Raw genomic sequence first — 17,934 nt, forward strand, 5'->3', positions numbered from 1 at the left:
AGGGGCACCTGGGTGGCTCAGCTGGATGAGCGCTGCCTCTTGGCTTCAGCTCAGGTCACGATCTCAGGGTCTTGAGATCAAGCCCTGCATCAGGCTCAGTGCTTGATGGGAAGTCGGCTTGAGGTTTTCTCTCTCCCTCTGGCCCTCCCCCACTAAAATAAGTAAATAAACAAAGAGAAAACAAGGATGCCTCAGTGGCTCCCTTAGCTCGTGGAGCATGCAACTCTTGATCTCAGGATTGTGAGTTTGAGCCCCATGCTGGTAGTAGAGCCTACTTAAAATAAAAATAAAAAGTATTTTTTTTAAGATTTTATTTATTTATTTGACAGACAGAGATCACAAGTAGGCAGAGAGGCAGGCAGAGAGAGAGAGGAAGGGAAGCAGGCTCCCTGCTGAGCAGAGAGCCCCATGCAGGGCTCAATCCCAGGACCCTGGGATCATGATCTGAGCTGAAGGCAGAGGCTTTAATCCACTGAGGACCCAGGCACCCCCCCCAAAAAAATGTTATTTAAAAAAAATGAGATAATACTTGAAACCAGTGACTACAAGTGAGGGGTCGATGTGATAGGAAGGGGTACACCAGAAGTTTTTAGCTCTATTGGCATGTTTTATCTCATGATCTGGGAGCTATGAACATTGGTGTTAATTATATTATTCTTTGTCTTTTTATAAGTATTTCATAAAATGTTTGCAAAAATCAAAAGAAGAAATGAATAAAGCAGAATTAAGGAGCAAATTTAATACACTAATGAAATTCATATGGCATAGGCAGCAGCTAATGACAAGTGGATTACCATTGTCCTCTAGTTAATACCTCAAGAGTACCACTTCTATAAAAACAAAAGAAGGAAAAAAAAGTTTTACACATTTAGGAAATTCATGTGATCACCTAGAAAGGAAAACCACAGCAAGCAAATGCTGTGATCTCTGGAAGAGAAAACAGTATTTGGTGGGTAACAGAGCTAGCTGTGAAATTCATTTTCTCTCTTCCTTTAGGCTACAGACTATTAAGTGTTAGTAAAACTATTTTCTAACTGGTCACGCTTCTCAAAACAATGGCATCTGAAATAAGTTAGCACTAGACCTGAAGAGAGATTCTGTATCCTCACTCTCTTCTAAATATGAACTTCTGCCAGCTGTGTCCACTTGCTATACCTAGTCAACGAGACTTACAAGGCAGGGCTTCATTCTTTAAATAAATAATACTGTTTTTGAGCTAGATGGAAGAAGGGCACTACACAGTCATGAACAAAAACAGTTTCTAACCTAATAATGTATAATGAGCTTTAAGACAAAAATTTTTATTTCTTACACCTTTAGGGGAACTCTAAGGATTAATAACAACTTACTAGTACAACCTACTAGAGCAAGGATTATTAACAACCTACTAGAACAAGATTCTACTAAAAGAATCTCTCGAGGAGGAGACTAATCACAAAAAAAAAATTAGAAAAAGGCAGAATAGTAATGACTAGTAGAGATCTAAAACTGCACTATCTAATTCAATACCAATCACATGTGATTGATTAAATTTACATGTAATCTAAATAAAATCTAATAAATTTGAAGCTCAGATTTAAAACATTCATAAAACTATAAATACAAAGGAACTTCTCTGAGCTTCTGATACCTCCTCAATATGATAAAGAGCATTTATGAAAAATACACAGCTAAAATCATAGACAGTGGAGAAAGACTGAAAGCTTTCCCTTTAAAATAAGAAGAAAACAAGGATGCCCACTTCACCAATGCTATTCTACACTTTACTAGAAGTTCCAGCCCGAAAAATTGGAAAGGGAGAAGGAAAACCATCTCTATTTGCAGAGGACACAATCCTATGTATAGAAAATACCAAAGAATCTACAAGAAACCTTCTAGAGCTAGTAAACAAATTGAGTAAAGATGCGGTGCACAAAATCAACAAAAATTAGTTGTGTTGTTATACACCAACAATAAACAGCCTGAAAAGGAAATTAAGAAAACAATTTCAAGAGAGCCTCAGTGGTTCAGTTAGTTAAGCACCTGCCTTCGGCTCGGGTCATGATCACAGGGTCCTGGATCGACACTGCATCGGGCTCCCTGCTCAGCCGGAAGTCTGTTTCTCCCTCTCCCTCTACCCCCTCCACCCACTTCTGCCTGCTTTCTCTTTCTCTCAAATAAATAAAATCTTAAAAAACACACACACACACACACACAAAGTGAAAAACAAAAAAAAAAGAAAGCAATTTCATTTACAATCTTTTATTCTAGAAGAATAAAATAATAAAATATCTAGGAATAAATTAACCATGAAGGTGAAAGATTTGTCCAATGAAAATTATAAAACATTACTGAAAGAAATTCGGAACTAATAAATGGGAAGACATCTGGTGTTCATGGATAGGAAGACTTAATATTGTTAAGATGTCAGTAATACCCAAAGTGACCTAAAAATTCAACACAATCTCTATCAAAATTCCAATAGCCTTTTCTGCAGAAATAGAAAAGTCCATCCTCAAATTCATATGGGATTACAAAAGACCCTGAAGAGCCAAAACAAAACACTTGGCAATGAGAACAAAGTTGAAGGATTCACAATTCCTGAATTCAAAACTTACCATATAAAGTTTCAGAAATCACAACAGTGAGGAACTGCTGTAAGGACAGATATATATAGATGAATAGAATAGAATTAGCTTTTAACAGAAGTGCCAGGCCCATTCAATGGAGGGAAAGGAGTCTTCAACAAATGGTACTGAGACTACTGGATTTCCACATGCAAAAGAATAAAGTTGGAACTCTAACTTGACAGCATATACAAAAATTAACTTGAAATGGATCAAAGGCCTAAAGGGGATAATTCTAGGCAGAAAATATTTTTAGTTTATCTTAGCAGAAAATCATACAATTCTTAGTAGGAAACAGCAAATATTCACAACCTTGAATTTGGTAATCTATTCTTAGATAGGACATGAGCAACAAAAGAAAAAATAAATTGAAACTTCAAAAAAACCAAAACTTTAGTACATCAAAGGAAATTACCAAGAAAGTGAACAGAGAGCCCACAGAAGGGGAGAAAATATTTGCAAATCATATATCTAATGAAGGTTTAATATCCAGAATATATAAAGAACTAAAAACTCAACAATAAAAAGACTATCCAATTAAAAGATGGGTAATGGGCTTGAGCAGATATTCCTCCACAGAAGATATACAAATGGACAATGAACACAGGAAAAGATGCTCAAAATTACTGGTCCTTAGGGAAATACAAATTAAATTCACAAAGAGATATCACTTTGTACTTACGAGGATGGCTATAAGTTAAAGAAGGGGAGGAGGAAGAGGAAGAGGGGGAGGGGAGGAAGAAAAAGAGGGAACAAGTGTTGGTGAAGATGGTGAAGATGTGGAGAAATTGCTCATACATCATCAGTGGGCAAAAATGGTGCAACTACTGTGGAAAACAGTTTGGTGGCTCCTCAAAAAACTAAATACAGGATTACCACACAACCCAACAATTCCACTCCTAGGTACATATCACAAAGAATTGAAAGCAGAGGCTCAAACAACTGTATGCCAATGTTCACTGCAGCATTAATCACAATTGCTAAAGGTGGGAAGAACCCAGGTATCAATGAACAGATGAGTACATAAACAAAATGTGGCATACACATACAATGGAATAGTATTCAGCCATAAAAAGGAATGAAGTTCTGATAAAATGATACAACATGGATGAACCTTGAAAACATCATGGCTAAGGGAAATAATCAAGAAACACAAGAACAAATATTGTGTGATTCCACTTATAAGAAATATCTAGAATAAGCAAATTCAGGAAATAGAAGAGAGGAAACCAAAGGCTGTGGGAAAGAATGGGGGAGTTATTGTTCAATGGGTACCAAGTTTTGGTTTGGGGGGATGGAACCATTCTGGAAATAAGATAGTGGTGATGGCTGCACAACTTTGTGAATGTAATTAGTGCGAGTGGACTGTATATTTAAAAATGGTTAAAATAGTAAATTTTGTGTTAGCCATATTTTACCACAATAAGAAAAAGTTAAAATGGCAAATTTTATGTTAATATATTTTATTGCAGAGATATTTTTAATCAGTTCCTAAGTTTCACTAGCCACATTTTAAGTGTTCACTAGCCACATGTGGTTGGTGGCTACCAACCACCATAGTGTAGCACAAATATAAAACATTTGCAACACCACAGAAAATTCTATTAGCTAGCACTCATCTAGAAGCTAAAGCCACTAGTTCTAAATGCAAGTTGATTAATAGATGACGAAAACAGGGAGAAAACTGCCCTCAAACAAAGAGCATGCTCTAGAGGTTCCCTCGGCATTCAGTTGCACTTAAAAATCATAAATAAGCAGTAGCTGCATGCTTTTGTGGGCAAAAGCAGCATGGTGGGGCCAACACACTCTCCAGAGGTTTTAAGAAGAGAGGTTCTGGAAATCAGGGGAATAGGGTAACAAATAAAATAATGGAAAGAAACTGTGACCTGAGTTATAAATAACAGTTTGGGATCTATCTTCTCTGGGTCTTGGCTTCCTTGCATCTATAAAAAACAGGGGGTTCAATTAGAGGTTTTCTAACATCCTTCTAGGCTCCCAAGTAGAAAAGTCTAAATTCTTAACTTTCTGATCTCATTGGTATCTTAAAAAAAAAAAAAAATGAAGAAAGACTGCCTAACTAAATAATTTTTTATGATCAGCCTAAAAGGTTAAAAGTCAAGGTCAACGGGGTTAAACTCTGGTACCTGCTACCCTCCAGAATCAACTGGGACTTAAAAAATATGTCCAAGCCTGTGCTTTGACCCCCACGCTGAATGAAGCTGAGTCTCTGGGGTAGTGCCCAGGCATTTGGAGTTTCTAAAAGCTCTCTAAAGTATTCTGATGAAAAACAGGAGTTGAGAACCACTCTGCTAGTCTATAAGCAATTGCACACTTCAGGCGAGGAAAAAAAAATAATAGCACTTTCCTCTTTCCTTGTCAGGCCCAAAGCTACATCCCAACAGATGGCAACTGACAAGATGGGGGTTATGTATATTACAAATACAAATCCTTTTAATTTGATTTTTATGATCCAGGAGAATATCTGTTTCAAAAAGAGCCAAGCAGAAAAGAAATGGTGTATTACTAATATGAGAATTTTGAAAAGAATTTGCATGCATTTTAAAAAAAGTTCATGGTAAAAAATCTAAATGATAGGTTTTCTTTTCTTCTTTTTTTTATTAACATATAATGTATTATTTGCTTCAGGGGTACAGGCCTGTGAATCATTAGTCTTACACAATTCACAGCACTCACCATGGCACATACCCTCCCCAATGTTCATCACCCAGCCACCCCATCCCTTCCTCCCGCTCCCCCTCCCCCCAGCAACCCTTGGTTTGTTCCCTGAGATTAAGAGTCTCTTATGGTTTATCTCCCTCCCTGGTCCCATCTTGTTTCATTTCCCCCTACCTTCCCCCCATCACCCCCTACCCTGCCTCTTAAATTCCTCATATGAGAGAGATCATACAGTAATTCTTTCTCTGATTGACTTATTTCACTCAGCATAATACCCTCTAGTTCCATCCACATCGTTGTAAATGGCAAGATTTCATTTCTTTTGATGGCTAGCATAGTATTCCATTGTGTATATATACCACATCTTCTTTATCCATTCATCTGTTGATGGACATCTAGACTCTTTCCATAGTTTGGCTTTGGTGGACATTGCTGCTATAAACATTGGGGTGCACATGCCCCTTCAGATCACTACATTTGTATCTTTAGGGTAAACACCTAGTAGTGTGGTTGCTGGGTCGTTGGGTAATACTAGGTTTTCCATCTAAAGCTCATAGAAGGAAAAGAAGTATGCATAGCAAGGGAAGACTTCTTAGAAAGTTACCCTTCCTTTATTTTATTTTTTCGAGAGTGTGCATGCATGTGCAAGAGCAGGAAGGTAGGGGACAGTGGGCAGAGGGAGAGGGAGAGAGAATCTCTAATAAGCTCCATGCCAACATAGAGCCTGATGTGGGCCTCGATCTCACAGACTTGAGTTCATAACCTGAGCTGAAATCAAGACTCAAATGCTTAACCAACTGAGCCACCCAGGTAAGGTGTGCATGAAAGTTAGCATTTCTAAAAGAGTCAAGGCATCAGGGGGCAGGCAGCTGTCTGTAGATAAAACCACAGGGCACAACTGCTTTGAAACCTTTCTATCAGTAGCCTGCCAAGGGGATCCATCCTTCACTACCTGTCACGAAATACAAATAAAACAAACAAAAATTAACCTTTAATGATTCATAGGTAGACAACAGAGTGGGAAGGTAAAGGGAAAAACTATTTCCCAAAAGTCACTAATGAAGATGATGGCTAACATTTCCTGGCAGGCTCTAAGAACCTTCCAGACACTATCTCACTGGATTCTCACAGCCACCTTGCGAGGTATATACATTTAACATTTTACGGTTAAGGAAACCAGGAGACGGAGGTTAGAAAATGTGCTCACAGTCATGCAGCTGGGGGCAAAAGAGGCAGGATCTACACCCAGGAAGTCTCACTCCCGAGTATGTGTTTTCAACTAGTACACCCTGCTGTCTCTCTTGCTTTCCACCACTCTGGTTATCTACGTAGGCAGAAGAGTCTGCAGCCGACTGAAGACAGACAGAGACAGAGATAATAAAGGAGACGAGGGGAGAGGGCAATAGAGCAATGCATCATAGTAGTACACTTGGCAAGACATGCTAAAGGATGGGACTCTGAGATAGGTACCTGAGGAAAGAAGGAATTACAAAATTTCCCTAATTCTCTTAGCCTGGACTGTAACATATATACCACAATTCTAAGACGAAGACATAAGGTGAATAAAGCAAAGGACAAAGGAGAAACACTAGGTATTTAAAAAACTAAGACTCTGGGAATGAGAAGCAGTAAGTATAGGGAGACAGAGCTCTGTATCAAAGCAGAAATATTCAGAGGGATATAAACAGCTTTGCCTGAGGGGGCAGAAGTTTTTCAGTTCCTTAGGAAAGTACATTTCCTCTAGCAAAAGATAGTTAGAACACATGGATAGATAACATGAACATCACAGTCACCACAGAAGTATATCCCAAACTGTAAGCAAGTAAACTAATGTTCTGGTTTATAAACTCAGTGAGTTTGCTATGGTCTCTATGCTTTCAGGTCTCTAAGCATGAGAGATCACATTCATAGCTTAACTGCAGCATCTTTAAAGCTCTACCCAACCCATTCCCGGGCTACTCCAATGAATTTTACAAAAATCTTCAAGCCTCATTCGAGACACATAAGTCAACATTCTTTCTCACCTGAACGCTTTCCCCAATAAAAGTAATGGGAGTTCCAACAAACCACATTTTGCTGGTATTATTTCTAAACTCTGAAATGGACATGCAGCAGATAGGAAAGGACCTAAAATAAAAGGGCCATGAAAAACTATAAACTAGATAATAAGTCTGGAAGTAAATTAAGGTTTGGCTATACTCTAGACTAAAAACAAAATTGTGCTGGAAAAAAAAAAACAGGCACACGGATAAGGTTGGATGACCTTATCACTTCTTGTTTTTATTATTTGTTGTTAAACAACAAACATAAAGAGAGTCAGCAGGTACATCATCATAGGGACCAAATAATAATCTTTTTAACATGTAAGCCAAACATAAAAGCTAAAGATATCCCTGATTTGTAAATGGGTACCTTGTGCTCATTAAGTGTTGTACAAGCGTACTAAACCAGTCATTGAGATCTGGAGTTTCTCAGGAATACGCTCAGGTTGCAGAACTGCTTTTAGAAGATTAATACAATAAGCGACTCACTGCAAAAAAGATGACATGTGAGAGATGTAAAGAGTTCTCCGGCTTATGAGGAATTTTTCCAACGCACACAAGTAAATTGAAGCCTCTTTCTTGACAAGGCGAAATACTCAGCCAGAGGGCAGATCTCATAACACATATCTGAACTATTTAAACAAGTAACTGAGAGCCTTCCCTAGAGATAGGTAAAAGCAATACACTCCCATGGACACTGGAATACAGATAAGAAACAAGAATCCAAAACTTTTAAAAGGATACGGTCTGTACCAGGAAACAATGTTCTTCCAGTCAACAGCTCGGCCATTATGCATCCCACTGACCAAATATCAACTGGCAAAAGTAAAGAGAAAAGGGTATACGACGTCACTGTTACCATATTTGACCACAAAGAGAACTGTAACTAGAGGCGAATTGCTGAAATTAGTATATAATACATTCAAGGTTCAACAGTCATACTCTTCTTTACAGCAGTAAGCTTATTAGCCCCGCTAAAGAGCTACATAGGTGGGACGTCAAAACATACTTAAGGCAAGAGAAACTGTTCACAAAGGGGCAGAGATTCTTACTGGCAGAAATGGCAGATTCTCCAAAACAGTGTTGAGAGGTTAAAATTATGACCCCACTGTCTTCAGGTAGACGTATTCACAAAATATGTTGGAAATCTAAATAAATAAAAACCCAGCTGCTAGATCACAAAGTTTAAAAGCTGTGTATAAAAACCCCACTTTCTCTACCTGAGCAACTGAAATATTTCCTGTTGACTTTAAAAGGACCACTAAGGGGGGAGCAAAAGATGCTTTCTCCCACTCCCATCATCTCCACTTCGGAGAATCCCAGATACACCCAACCAACATGGTGCTAATAAGGTCCTAAGTAACTAACAAAAGTCAATACCTGTCTGGTTGTAATGCATCCAGTTCAGCATGATCTCAGGAGCCCTGTACCACCTGGTGGCCACATAGCCTGTCATTTCATCATCTGTATGTCGGGCCAGTCCAAAATCCAAGATCTAAGGGAGAGAAGAGAAATCAGGCACTGGAACAGTCAAGCTCCTAAGACTCACAAAGCAGGAGGGGAGAACGCTCTAGTGTCTCGGAAAAGGAAGAACAAGATAGCACTTTCATAAACACACTTCCTAGTCCATGCTTAAAACACATGATGAACACAGCAAGAACTTTAAAAAATAAAATTACAAAAAGCTAAGCCAAAAATGCTACTCCTAGGGATCTATCCAAGAGCAATGGAAGCATACATCCACCCAAAGGCTTGAGCATGAATATTCATAACAGCTGTGCACAGCCCCAAACTAGAATTGAAGCAGATGTCTAACAGGTGGATGGATAAACAACTTGTGGCCAATTCATAAAATTAATACTACTCAGCAATAAAAAAGAATGAACTACTGATACAACACAGAGAGAATTCAAAAATATTATACCAAGCCTAAGTTAGACACACACACACAAGTACTGTATGATTCCACTTATATGAAATTCCAGAAAAAATATATCTATTCTATAGTGTCAGCAAGCAGATCACTGGTTGTCTGAAGCCAGGGTTAGGGGTAGTGGAGGGCTGGGCGGGGGAGGGTGCTGGCTAGGAAGGAGCACAAGGCGACTATCTGAAGTGATAAACTGTTCTTTATTTTAATTGTGTTGGTGGTCGAATGGATATCAAAATTTTGTCAAACATACACTTAAAATGATGTATTTTTTTATATTTAATTATGTTTAAAAAGTAAAGATAAGAAAAAAAAAATTCCAGAGCTGCTTGCTCTCTATAGACTACCTATCTCCTATCTGAATTAATTTGATGAGTGGCTTTTGCCCTTTTTCTCTCAGAAAACTGATCTAGTAATTATCTCTCCAGGATTGCTTACTTGATATTCAGACTATAATCTTCCTTTATTATAACTAATATATTAAATTTCTAACAACTTTATTTTAGAATGAAAACAAGACACCGGATGCCATCTTCAATGTCCTGTAAACTAAAACTTACTAAGTCTATGGTTCAAACTTCAAAATCTGATATTCCTAAGGAATGAATTTTCAGATAAAAAGTCATGGTTTTATAAACCCATCTGTTCTATTATTCTGCCTGGTCAATCAAACACATAATTACATGCTGAAACAAACAATTACCAGTGTCTCTTCATCTCACCTTCAGCTCACAGTCTTCGTTCACAGCTAGATTACTAGGTTTTAGGTCCTAGGAAGCAAGTACAGAGAGGACATGATCAACTTTATGATATATGGTAGGTTTTTTTCCTACAGGTAATGATGAAGATCCAAACATAAATGTAAAACTACCCAGCTATCAATGATCTCCATCTATAATCACTGGCTAGTCCTAATTAGCCTTAAGTAACTAAAAACAATATATTTTCTTTCTTTAATCGGTTTAAACCTAGAGCAAAGTTACAATCAATCAATACTTCCATGGCTAAATTAAGTTTGGATTAGGATCTTGGCTGAATGCCAGTCCTCTCCACTTCAGTGGTTCTCCCCAAATAATTTAATCAAAATCACAATACATTACCCTGTGAATTATGTCCGCTGAATGTATATACTGTGAAAGAGAAAAAAGTCGGTTAATCAAAAAGTTATCTCCAACCTCTTACAGTCATATGACATAGTTGAGGTATATTTTCATGAATCAGTAAGAACTGCTAGTATTAAATAATGGGATTAGAAATGAGAACAAGTTAATTAACAGTAATCTGTACATTTATCATAACTATGATTTCTATACCATCAACTCTACCCACATGAGTTAAACAGAATTTTCAACCTGTTTTCTGGTGGGTGCTGTGGAGCTCAATTAGGATTCAAAGCTGCTAAAAGTCAAAGGTGGCTTAATTTTAACACATTACTTCCCGGCCCCTCCCACAAATAAACCTGAGGAGGTTTTTAAAGTTTCAACAACATTGACCAGATATTAGATTATATCAATAAATTATTACTACTCTTTAGATATAAGAATGAAGTCCTGAGCTCTTGGACATACATACTGAAATATCTATGGGTGGAATGACATTATGTCTGGACTTGCCTTAAAATAATCCAGGGATTGTGAAATACAAAAGAAACAAGATTGACCATATGTTGGTAACTGTGGTCACTGAGTAAATACAGGGGTTCATTACACTAGGATTGTACTTGTGATTTTGTGAGTGTTTGAAATTTTCCATAGGAAAGGTTTTTTTTCCTTCCTTTTCTTAAGCCTTGGAATGAAGAAGGGAAGACTATACCTTGAGACCTCGGAGAATCTGGTAGATGAGGAACTGAACATGGTCATCCGTAAGCTTCTGACATTTCACAATGTTGTTCAGATCTGCTCCCATGAGATGGGTCACCAGATACCTAGAAATTAATGGAGAGTTACACGATAATCCAGAACCCCTATGAAAGCTCTTATCTTCATAAGACTTCTAAAAGTTTTTAAGAAAAGGCCACTCCTATATGGCAACCTACTGAATAGAAGATATTTGGAAATGACATATCTGATGTAGGGTTAGTATCTAAAATATATAAGCTGAGGGCCACCTGGGTGGCTCAGTCGTTAAGCATCTGCCTTCAGCTCAGGTCATGACCCCAGGTCCTGGGAGCGAGCCCCACATCAGGCTCCCTGCTCATCGGGGAGCCTGCTTCTTATGTTCCATCTCTCACTGTGTCTCTCTCTGTCAAATAAATAAATAAAATCTTTAAAAAAATAAAATATATAAACTGATACAACTCAATACCCAAAAAACAAATAATCCAATTAAGAAATGGGCAGAAGACATGAACAAGACATTTCTCCAAAGAAGACATACAGATGGCCGACAGACACATGAAAAGATGCTTAACATTACTCATCATCAGAAAAATGCAAAATCAAAACTATAATTTTTGTATTGTCAGAATGGTTACAATTAAAAACACAAGTGGGCGCCCGGGTGGCTCAATTGGTTGAACATCTGCCTTAGGCTCAGGTCGTGATCCTGGAGTCCTGGGATTGAGACCTGCACTGGGCTCCCTGCTCAGCAGGGAGTCTGCATGTTCTCGCTCTCAAATAAATAAATAAATAAAAATCTTTTTAAAAATAAATAAATAAATAAAATAAAGACACAAGAAACAACCAACGTTGGCAAGGATGTGGAGAAAAAGGAACCCTCTTGCACTGCTGGCAGGAATGCAAAATGGGCAGCTGCTGTGGAAAATGGTATGGAGGTTCCTCAAAAAATTAAAAATAGAACTGCTCTACAACCCAGTAATCACACTATTGGGTATTTATCACCAAAGTACAACACTAATTCAAAGAGATACATGCACCCTTATGTTTACTGCAGCGCTATTTACAATAGCCAAACTATGGAAGCAGCCCAAGTGTCCACTGATAGATGAATGAAGATGTTATATATATATAAAATATATATAATATATATATATAATGGAATATTACTCAGCCATAAAAAAGAACGAAATCTTGCCATTTGAACAACATGGATAGAGCTAGAGAGTCTAATGCTAAGCGAAATAAGTCAAAGACAAATACTATATGATCTCACTCATATGTAGAACATAAGAAAGAAAACGAATGAACAAAGAGGCAAAAATAAAGAGAGAGACGAACCAAGAAACAGACTTAACAATAGAGAACAAACTGAACTACACAAATCAGACAAGAGGTGAGTGGAGTGATGGGTGAAACAGGTGATGGGGATTAAAGAGTACAGTTATCACGATGAATAAAATAAAATAAAATAAAATAAAATAAAATAAGATAGCCACCTACTAAGTACCACAGTGAGAGCTAAAACATAATAACTACTCATGGTGGGGGGCTCATTTTTAACACCCCTATTCTAACTTTACCACTTATCATCTATTTTCCTAAAAACTTCTATACTCCCTCCTACTTGATGTTAGTTAAAGAGAAAAGAAAAAAGCAAAGATGCAAATTAGAATGATGTATGTGTTATTATCAGTATCAGTTTTTTTTTAATCACCTCTTTATAAATCAAGTTGTAGATTCTAAAGTAGTCCTTTAAATTTTCAAATTATAATTCTCCTTTTTCAGGATTCACTGGCAAAAGGATACTGTTCACTGACAATATTCCTGCATTTACTTTAAAGGAAGGAGGAACATTATCTATAAGCAAGATGGGGCATTCCAGAACCTCTCCTCACAGGTGTGGTGCTCGTTATTAATCCTACGTGGTCAGATTAGGGAACAATTATATTCAAGTCCAACAGGTTCACCACAGATATTCTAGATGCAATAGCTTACCCACTCATTACTGTATTACACAGCTATGGGAACACAAAAACCAGATCAGTACTAAAATGGCTGAATTTTTAAAAAGCAGGTTAGGTTTTATCTGTTGTGTAAGAATCACTACTCATTCCTGAGGCTGAATCATAATGTATACCAGTCGAACTATGAAAAATGTTGATTTCATCTCTATTTTGATTTTTTATAAATTTGGAGGGAAAGAAACCAGACTAGTAAATTTAAATCTACTATTAATGTGTTGTATAAATAAAAATGTGTATGACCTCTACACACACACACACACACACACACACACACACACACATACTGTAGTATTACTCTTTCCTCAGAGGGGAACTGAATTTTTTTTTTTTCTGTTTCATAATTTCCCTGTTGGGATGACAGGGTCAGTTACCAATTTCACAAAGATCAACAGAACTTAGCCTAGATGTAAAATTAAGATTTTAGCATTTCATATTTTTAAAGTTTGTACAATTATACTACCTTGAGGAAAGGGCAGACTCTAAACGTAACTTAGAGAAAAAACTGGACTTTCTGAAATGTTTCATAAAGGCAATTCTCTTGCAAGAAATGTTCCATGCTGAACAAACCGTAACCAGAAGTAGTCAGTGCTTATTCTGTGCAGAGCACTCTTCCTGATGCCTCATGGTCTCTTCCTGACAACTCCGTAAGGTTAAGTCCCATTAGCTTTCCCATTTCATTGACAAGGAAAGAGAGATGAACAAGGATATGTAACCTGCTCAAGGTTAAGAGTGGTAATGTCAAGGATTGAATCAAAAACTGTCTGCTCTCAGGACCATGCATGATCTTAATCACAGCACATACTGCCTCCAAATTCTTCCAGGTGACTTCAAGTTTAAATCAACAGAATGATCTTTTCTAAAAAGTTTTGTAAGTATCACAATAATCTGGGAAGTGGGATGTCCAGATAATTTCCATAGTAATTCTCAATACTTACTATCAAAGTTAATCTTTTTTTTTTTTTAAGATTTTATTTATTTATTTGACAGAGAGACATCACAAGTAGGCAGAGAGGCAGGCAGGGAAACAGGCTCCCTGCTGAGCAGAGAGCCCAATGTGGGGCTCGATCCCAGGACCCTGAGATCATGACCTGAGCTGAAGGCAGAGGCTTAACCCACTGAGCCACCCAGGTGCCCCTCAAAGTTAATCTTTAACGAAAGAAGAAAGCTGGCAAAAACCTAGCAATATTCCATTGATCACAGTCACTGAAGTTTTTAACCCCACCTGACTCATAAATCTGACAAATATGAGAATGTTGCCAATAACTGGGTAATATTTTGCAATCAGGACTTCTCCCAGAAGATCTAGTGTATGGTCGCCATATCCATAATACCAATTATGACAAATTGCAAGGCTCAAGCTGAGGAAGAGAGAATACAATTTCTATTTTATAAGTGTGCTCTACAAATGATCACATTTTATGACTTCAGATAGTAAAGGATTATTCTCTCAACTTTAAAAAATAATTTTAGAGAGAAAAGGAAAATATTCTAGATGACTCCACTTACAATCTATCTTAATTTGTCTAGAAATAAAACCTAAAAATCTTAACTAATATGTTTGTGCTGGTTCACAAAGATGTGAAGCAGTATTACCAATGTAACCACAGTAATTTCTAGTACAACTAGTGTGTTTAAATGGTTACCAATAGGAGCGCCTGGATGGCTCAGTACGTTAAGCGTCTGCCTTCAGCTCAGGTCATGATCCCAGGGTCCTGGGATCAAGCTGTGCCAACCTGTGTCAGGCTTACTGCTCAGAGGGGAGCCTTTTCTCTTTCCCCCCACCCACCCTCCAACTCATGATCTCTTGCTATCTCTCCCTCTCTCTCTCAAATAAATAAATAAATAAAATCTTTTAAAAAAAAAAAAAAAACTTGTTACCAGTGACTTAAATCCTACACAGCCAGAAGACCACTGAATGCACAGCCTGAGAAAAAAGAACATGCTTTTAATTACAATATTCCATCACTGGTCCCATCAGAGATCACATCCATTTTATCACTAAAATTTCCAGACAGAGGGTGAGCCTGTCAAAACATTATTTAAGTATATAAGATTAATCAGTCTAAATAGCAATAACTATCAAGCATTGCTGCCAGGCTACAATTAAGTAAACTAAAAAGCATTATTCATGGCAGAAGTGTCTTGCAGGAACTAACCTAAACACTGTATGTTGTTCCCATGAATCCCAAAGACCAATCCATAACCACCAACTATCAAATTCTAACTCATCATATATAGGAAGGTTTCTAAAAATAAATCTTCCAACAGTGGACAAAAGCAAGCATCACACAAAGTTACTGAATGTTTATGGAAGTGGTATGAAATTTTAAACAGTGTACAAGGGAGTGAGAGGAAAATGTAGAGGAGCACATTTTAAATAAGTCAATTCCAAAAGGAGCATTCACTGATAACCTCATAATTTCTACAGCATTTGTCTCTGGAAAGCAAATTTAACTACAGTTTAGTGAAGATGTAACTACTACTGTCAGTGTTCAGAACACCTCAAATAAATTAATGGAGGTTTGATTTAAGAACAGCTGGAATGCTATCTAGTTCTCCCACCTTTTTTTTCCCCTCCTTGTTTATTTTTAAGCTAGAAAGGAAAATCAAATGTAGAACAATTCTGATGGACTTTTTAAAGGAATAGGTACCACAGATTTGGGGCCCAAGTCTAGTAAGGGTTCTAAAATACTGAGTTTCTTCAACCCTAGTTGGACAAAGAAATATATTAAAAGTTTTCTTCCAGAAAAGGAACATTTGACAATAAAAAAAAGAAAGAAAGAAAACATTTATTTTGGGGTAAGATAGAGATTTTCCCCAAACAAAAGGATGAGTTACAGCTACCCTATTTCAATAATTTATAATTCAGCCAGCCACAAAGAATGAGGACTACATAACCACTTTTCTCTTTAAATGAGAAGCTGGGGCACAAGTGGTATGGAATGGGAAAAATATGATAAATTTTTAAAATTCAAATGACAAGTTCCTTTTGGCTGGAGAGTGAAACGAGGGATACCACACAAGCTCAGATTGTGTAATCTGTACTCTGTAAAGACAGATAAAGTGACTACTTCACAGATGAAGACAGTGTGCTCTTGGACTTACAAGGGACCCCCTGTGTGAGAGGGAAAGGAAACAACATATTTTACAATAATATGCAATTGCATTTACAACTAAAGAAAGGCTACCAAAATGAATACTTGAGCAGTTTTCCATGGTAACTTTACTGAGTCTACATTTCAGCTCTGTGTACTCAACACCTTTTGTCTACAGTGCAAATGCACACAGCAACTGCCAGCCATGCCCACGCATCCCTGATGTCCCAGATGAGGGCCTCTGCCTCTGAGCTAACCATATCCAAGAGTCTCTGGAAGAGGTCTGCTGGGCAGCAGGACTGCTGCTACTGCTGCTGCTAAGAGGCCTCTTGTTGGGAGACCAGGAGCCAAAATAATGTCTAGATGCAAAAATCCACTGGTGCATCAGCCAAGCAGGACACTCAGCCCATCAGCATCATCCTTCCCCCACTGAACTGTTCTGAGGGCTTCCCCTCCACAGCTGCAGGTCACTACAGCAGATGGATACCGTAGGACAATATGACCAGGCTTATGATGGCAAAGAACGTCAGGATGAAAATATCCGGCATTATGGAGTCCTTAGTGGAGGAGGCCTCTGGATTCTGGGCAAATGTGAGCTGTGAGCACAGAGGTTGCAGCCAGTGGAGAGAAATGGCTCCCACTTTTCCCTTCCCTAGTTCTCCCGTCTTTAAAATTGAATTAAGTAGGGGTGCCTGGGTGACACAGTCAGTTAAGCCTTGGACTCTTGGTTTTGGCTTAGGTTGTGAGATGGGAGTCCCAGGTCGGGCTTCACACTCCGCAGAGAAGGGAGTCTGCTTGAGATTCTCTCTCTCTCTCCCCCTTCCCTCTGCCCCTCCCCTCTCTCTCACATAAATAAATAAATACTTAAATAAAAATGAATTAAGTAGGACTTTATTAGTCTAAAGGCTGAAAAGACAATTACATGGCCTGATACAAATCTCACCTTTCACTTTTCTTGTGAAGATGGTTTCCTTTATTTTTTTAAATTTTTTAGATTTTATTTATTTATTTGAGAGAGAGACAGTGAGAGAGAGCATGAGAGAGGAGAATTCTGATCAGAGGGAGAAGCAGACTCCCTGTGGAGCTGGGAGCCCAATGCGGGACTCAATCCTGGTACTCCGGGATCATGACCTGACCCAAAGGCAGTTGTTTAGCCAACTGAGCCACTCAGGCACCTGAAGATGGTCTCCTTTAAATTTAATCAAACTTAAGAAGCACAAATCACCATTTCTCAAAGTCATTCATAAGTAAAATCTACTCTATGAGCAAAAAGGCAGAACTCCATAATAAATGGGTTTTAGTACTACAGACAGCACCCCATTCTAGAACTTCTTTTATTAAGCACTTCTTGGACAACAAGAGGTCAAGAGTCCTCCCCTGCCACCCTTCTTTTTAAAGCATTATACAACCAGAAAAAACCCTATGTAGAAAAAAAAAGTCTGTTCTGTATCTGTAAACTGGCATGTTTACTATTGTCAGCCCTATTTGATAAAGCAATTACCAAAAGGCAAAAAACATTCCCATACTTAAACAAAGTATTTAAAATAATCACAGGGATTGACAATTTGTAACCATAAGCCTCCTAAAGACTTCAGATGGTCCTTGGGACTTGCTACAGTCTATCTGCAAAACAGCAGCAGAGTAATTCTTTAAAAATCAGATCATGTCACTTCTCTCCTCAAAAGGCTTCCCTTTTCATTTAGAATAAAGATAGGGGCACCTGGGT

The 17,934-nt window shown here is 37.9% G+C and overlaps 1 protein-coding gene across 2 annotated transcripts in view; it reads right to left on the reverse strand.

Annotated features, from left to right (window-relative positions):
- Positions 1 to 17,934, reverse strand: part of MAPK14 (mitogen-activated protein kinase 14) — a 77,933-nt gene that overhangs the window by 18,109 nt on the left and 41,890 nt on the right. For both annotated transcript variants that reach the window (XM_080807274.1, XM_080807273.1), the window contains exons 4-8: positions 11,064 to 11,175; positions 10,352 to 10,381; positions 9,974 to 10,021; positions 8,705 to 8,819; positions 8,069 to 8,140 (exon numbers count right to left, since the gene is read on the reverse strand). In XM_080807274.1, the coding sequence (XP_080663400.1) occupies positions 8,069 to 8,140; positions 8,705 to 8,819; positions 9,974 to 10,021; positions 10,352 to 10,381; positions 11,064 to 11,175 (377 nt within the window). The remainder of the gene's footprint in view (positions 1 to 8,068; positions 8,141 to 8,704; positions 8,820 to 9,973; positions 10,022 to 10,351; positions 10,382 to 11,063; positions 11,176 to 17,934) is intronic.

Source organism: Martes martes (genome assembly GCF_963455335.1).
Source record: "Martes martes genome assembly, chromosome: 6".
Classification (NCBI taxonomy): Eukaryota; Metazoa; Chordata; class Mammalia; order Carnivora; family Mustelidae; genus Martes; species Martes martes.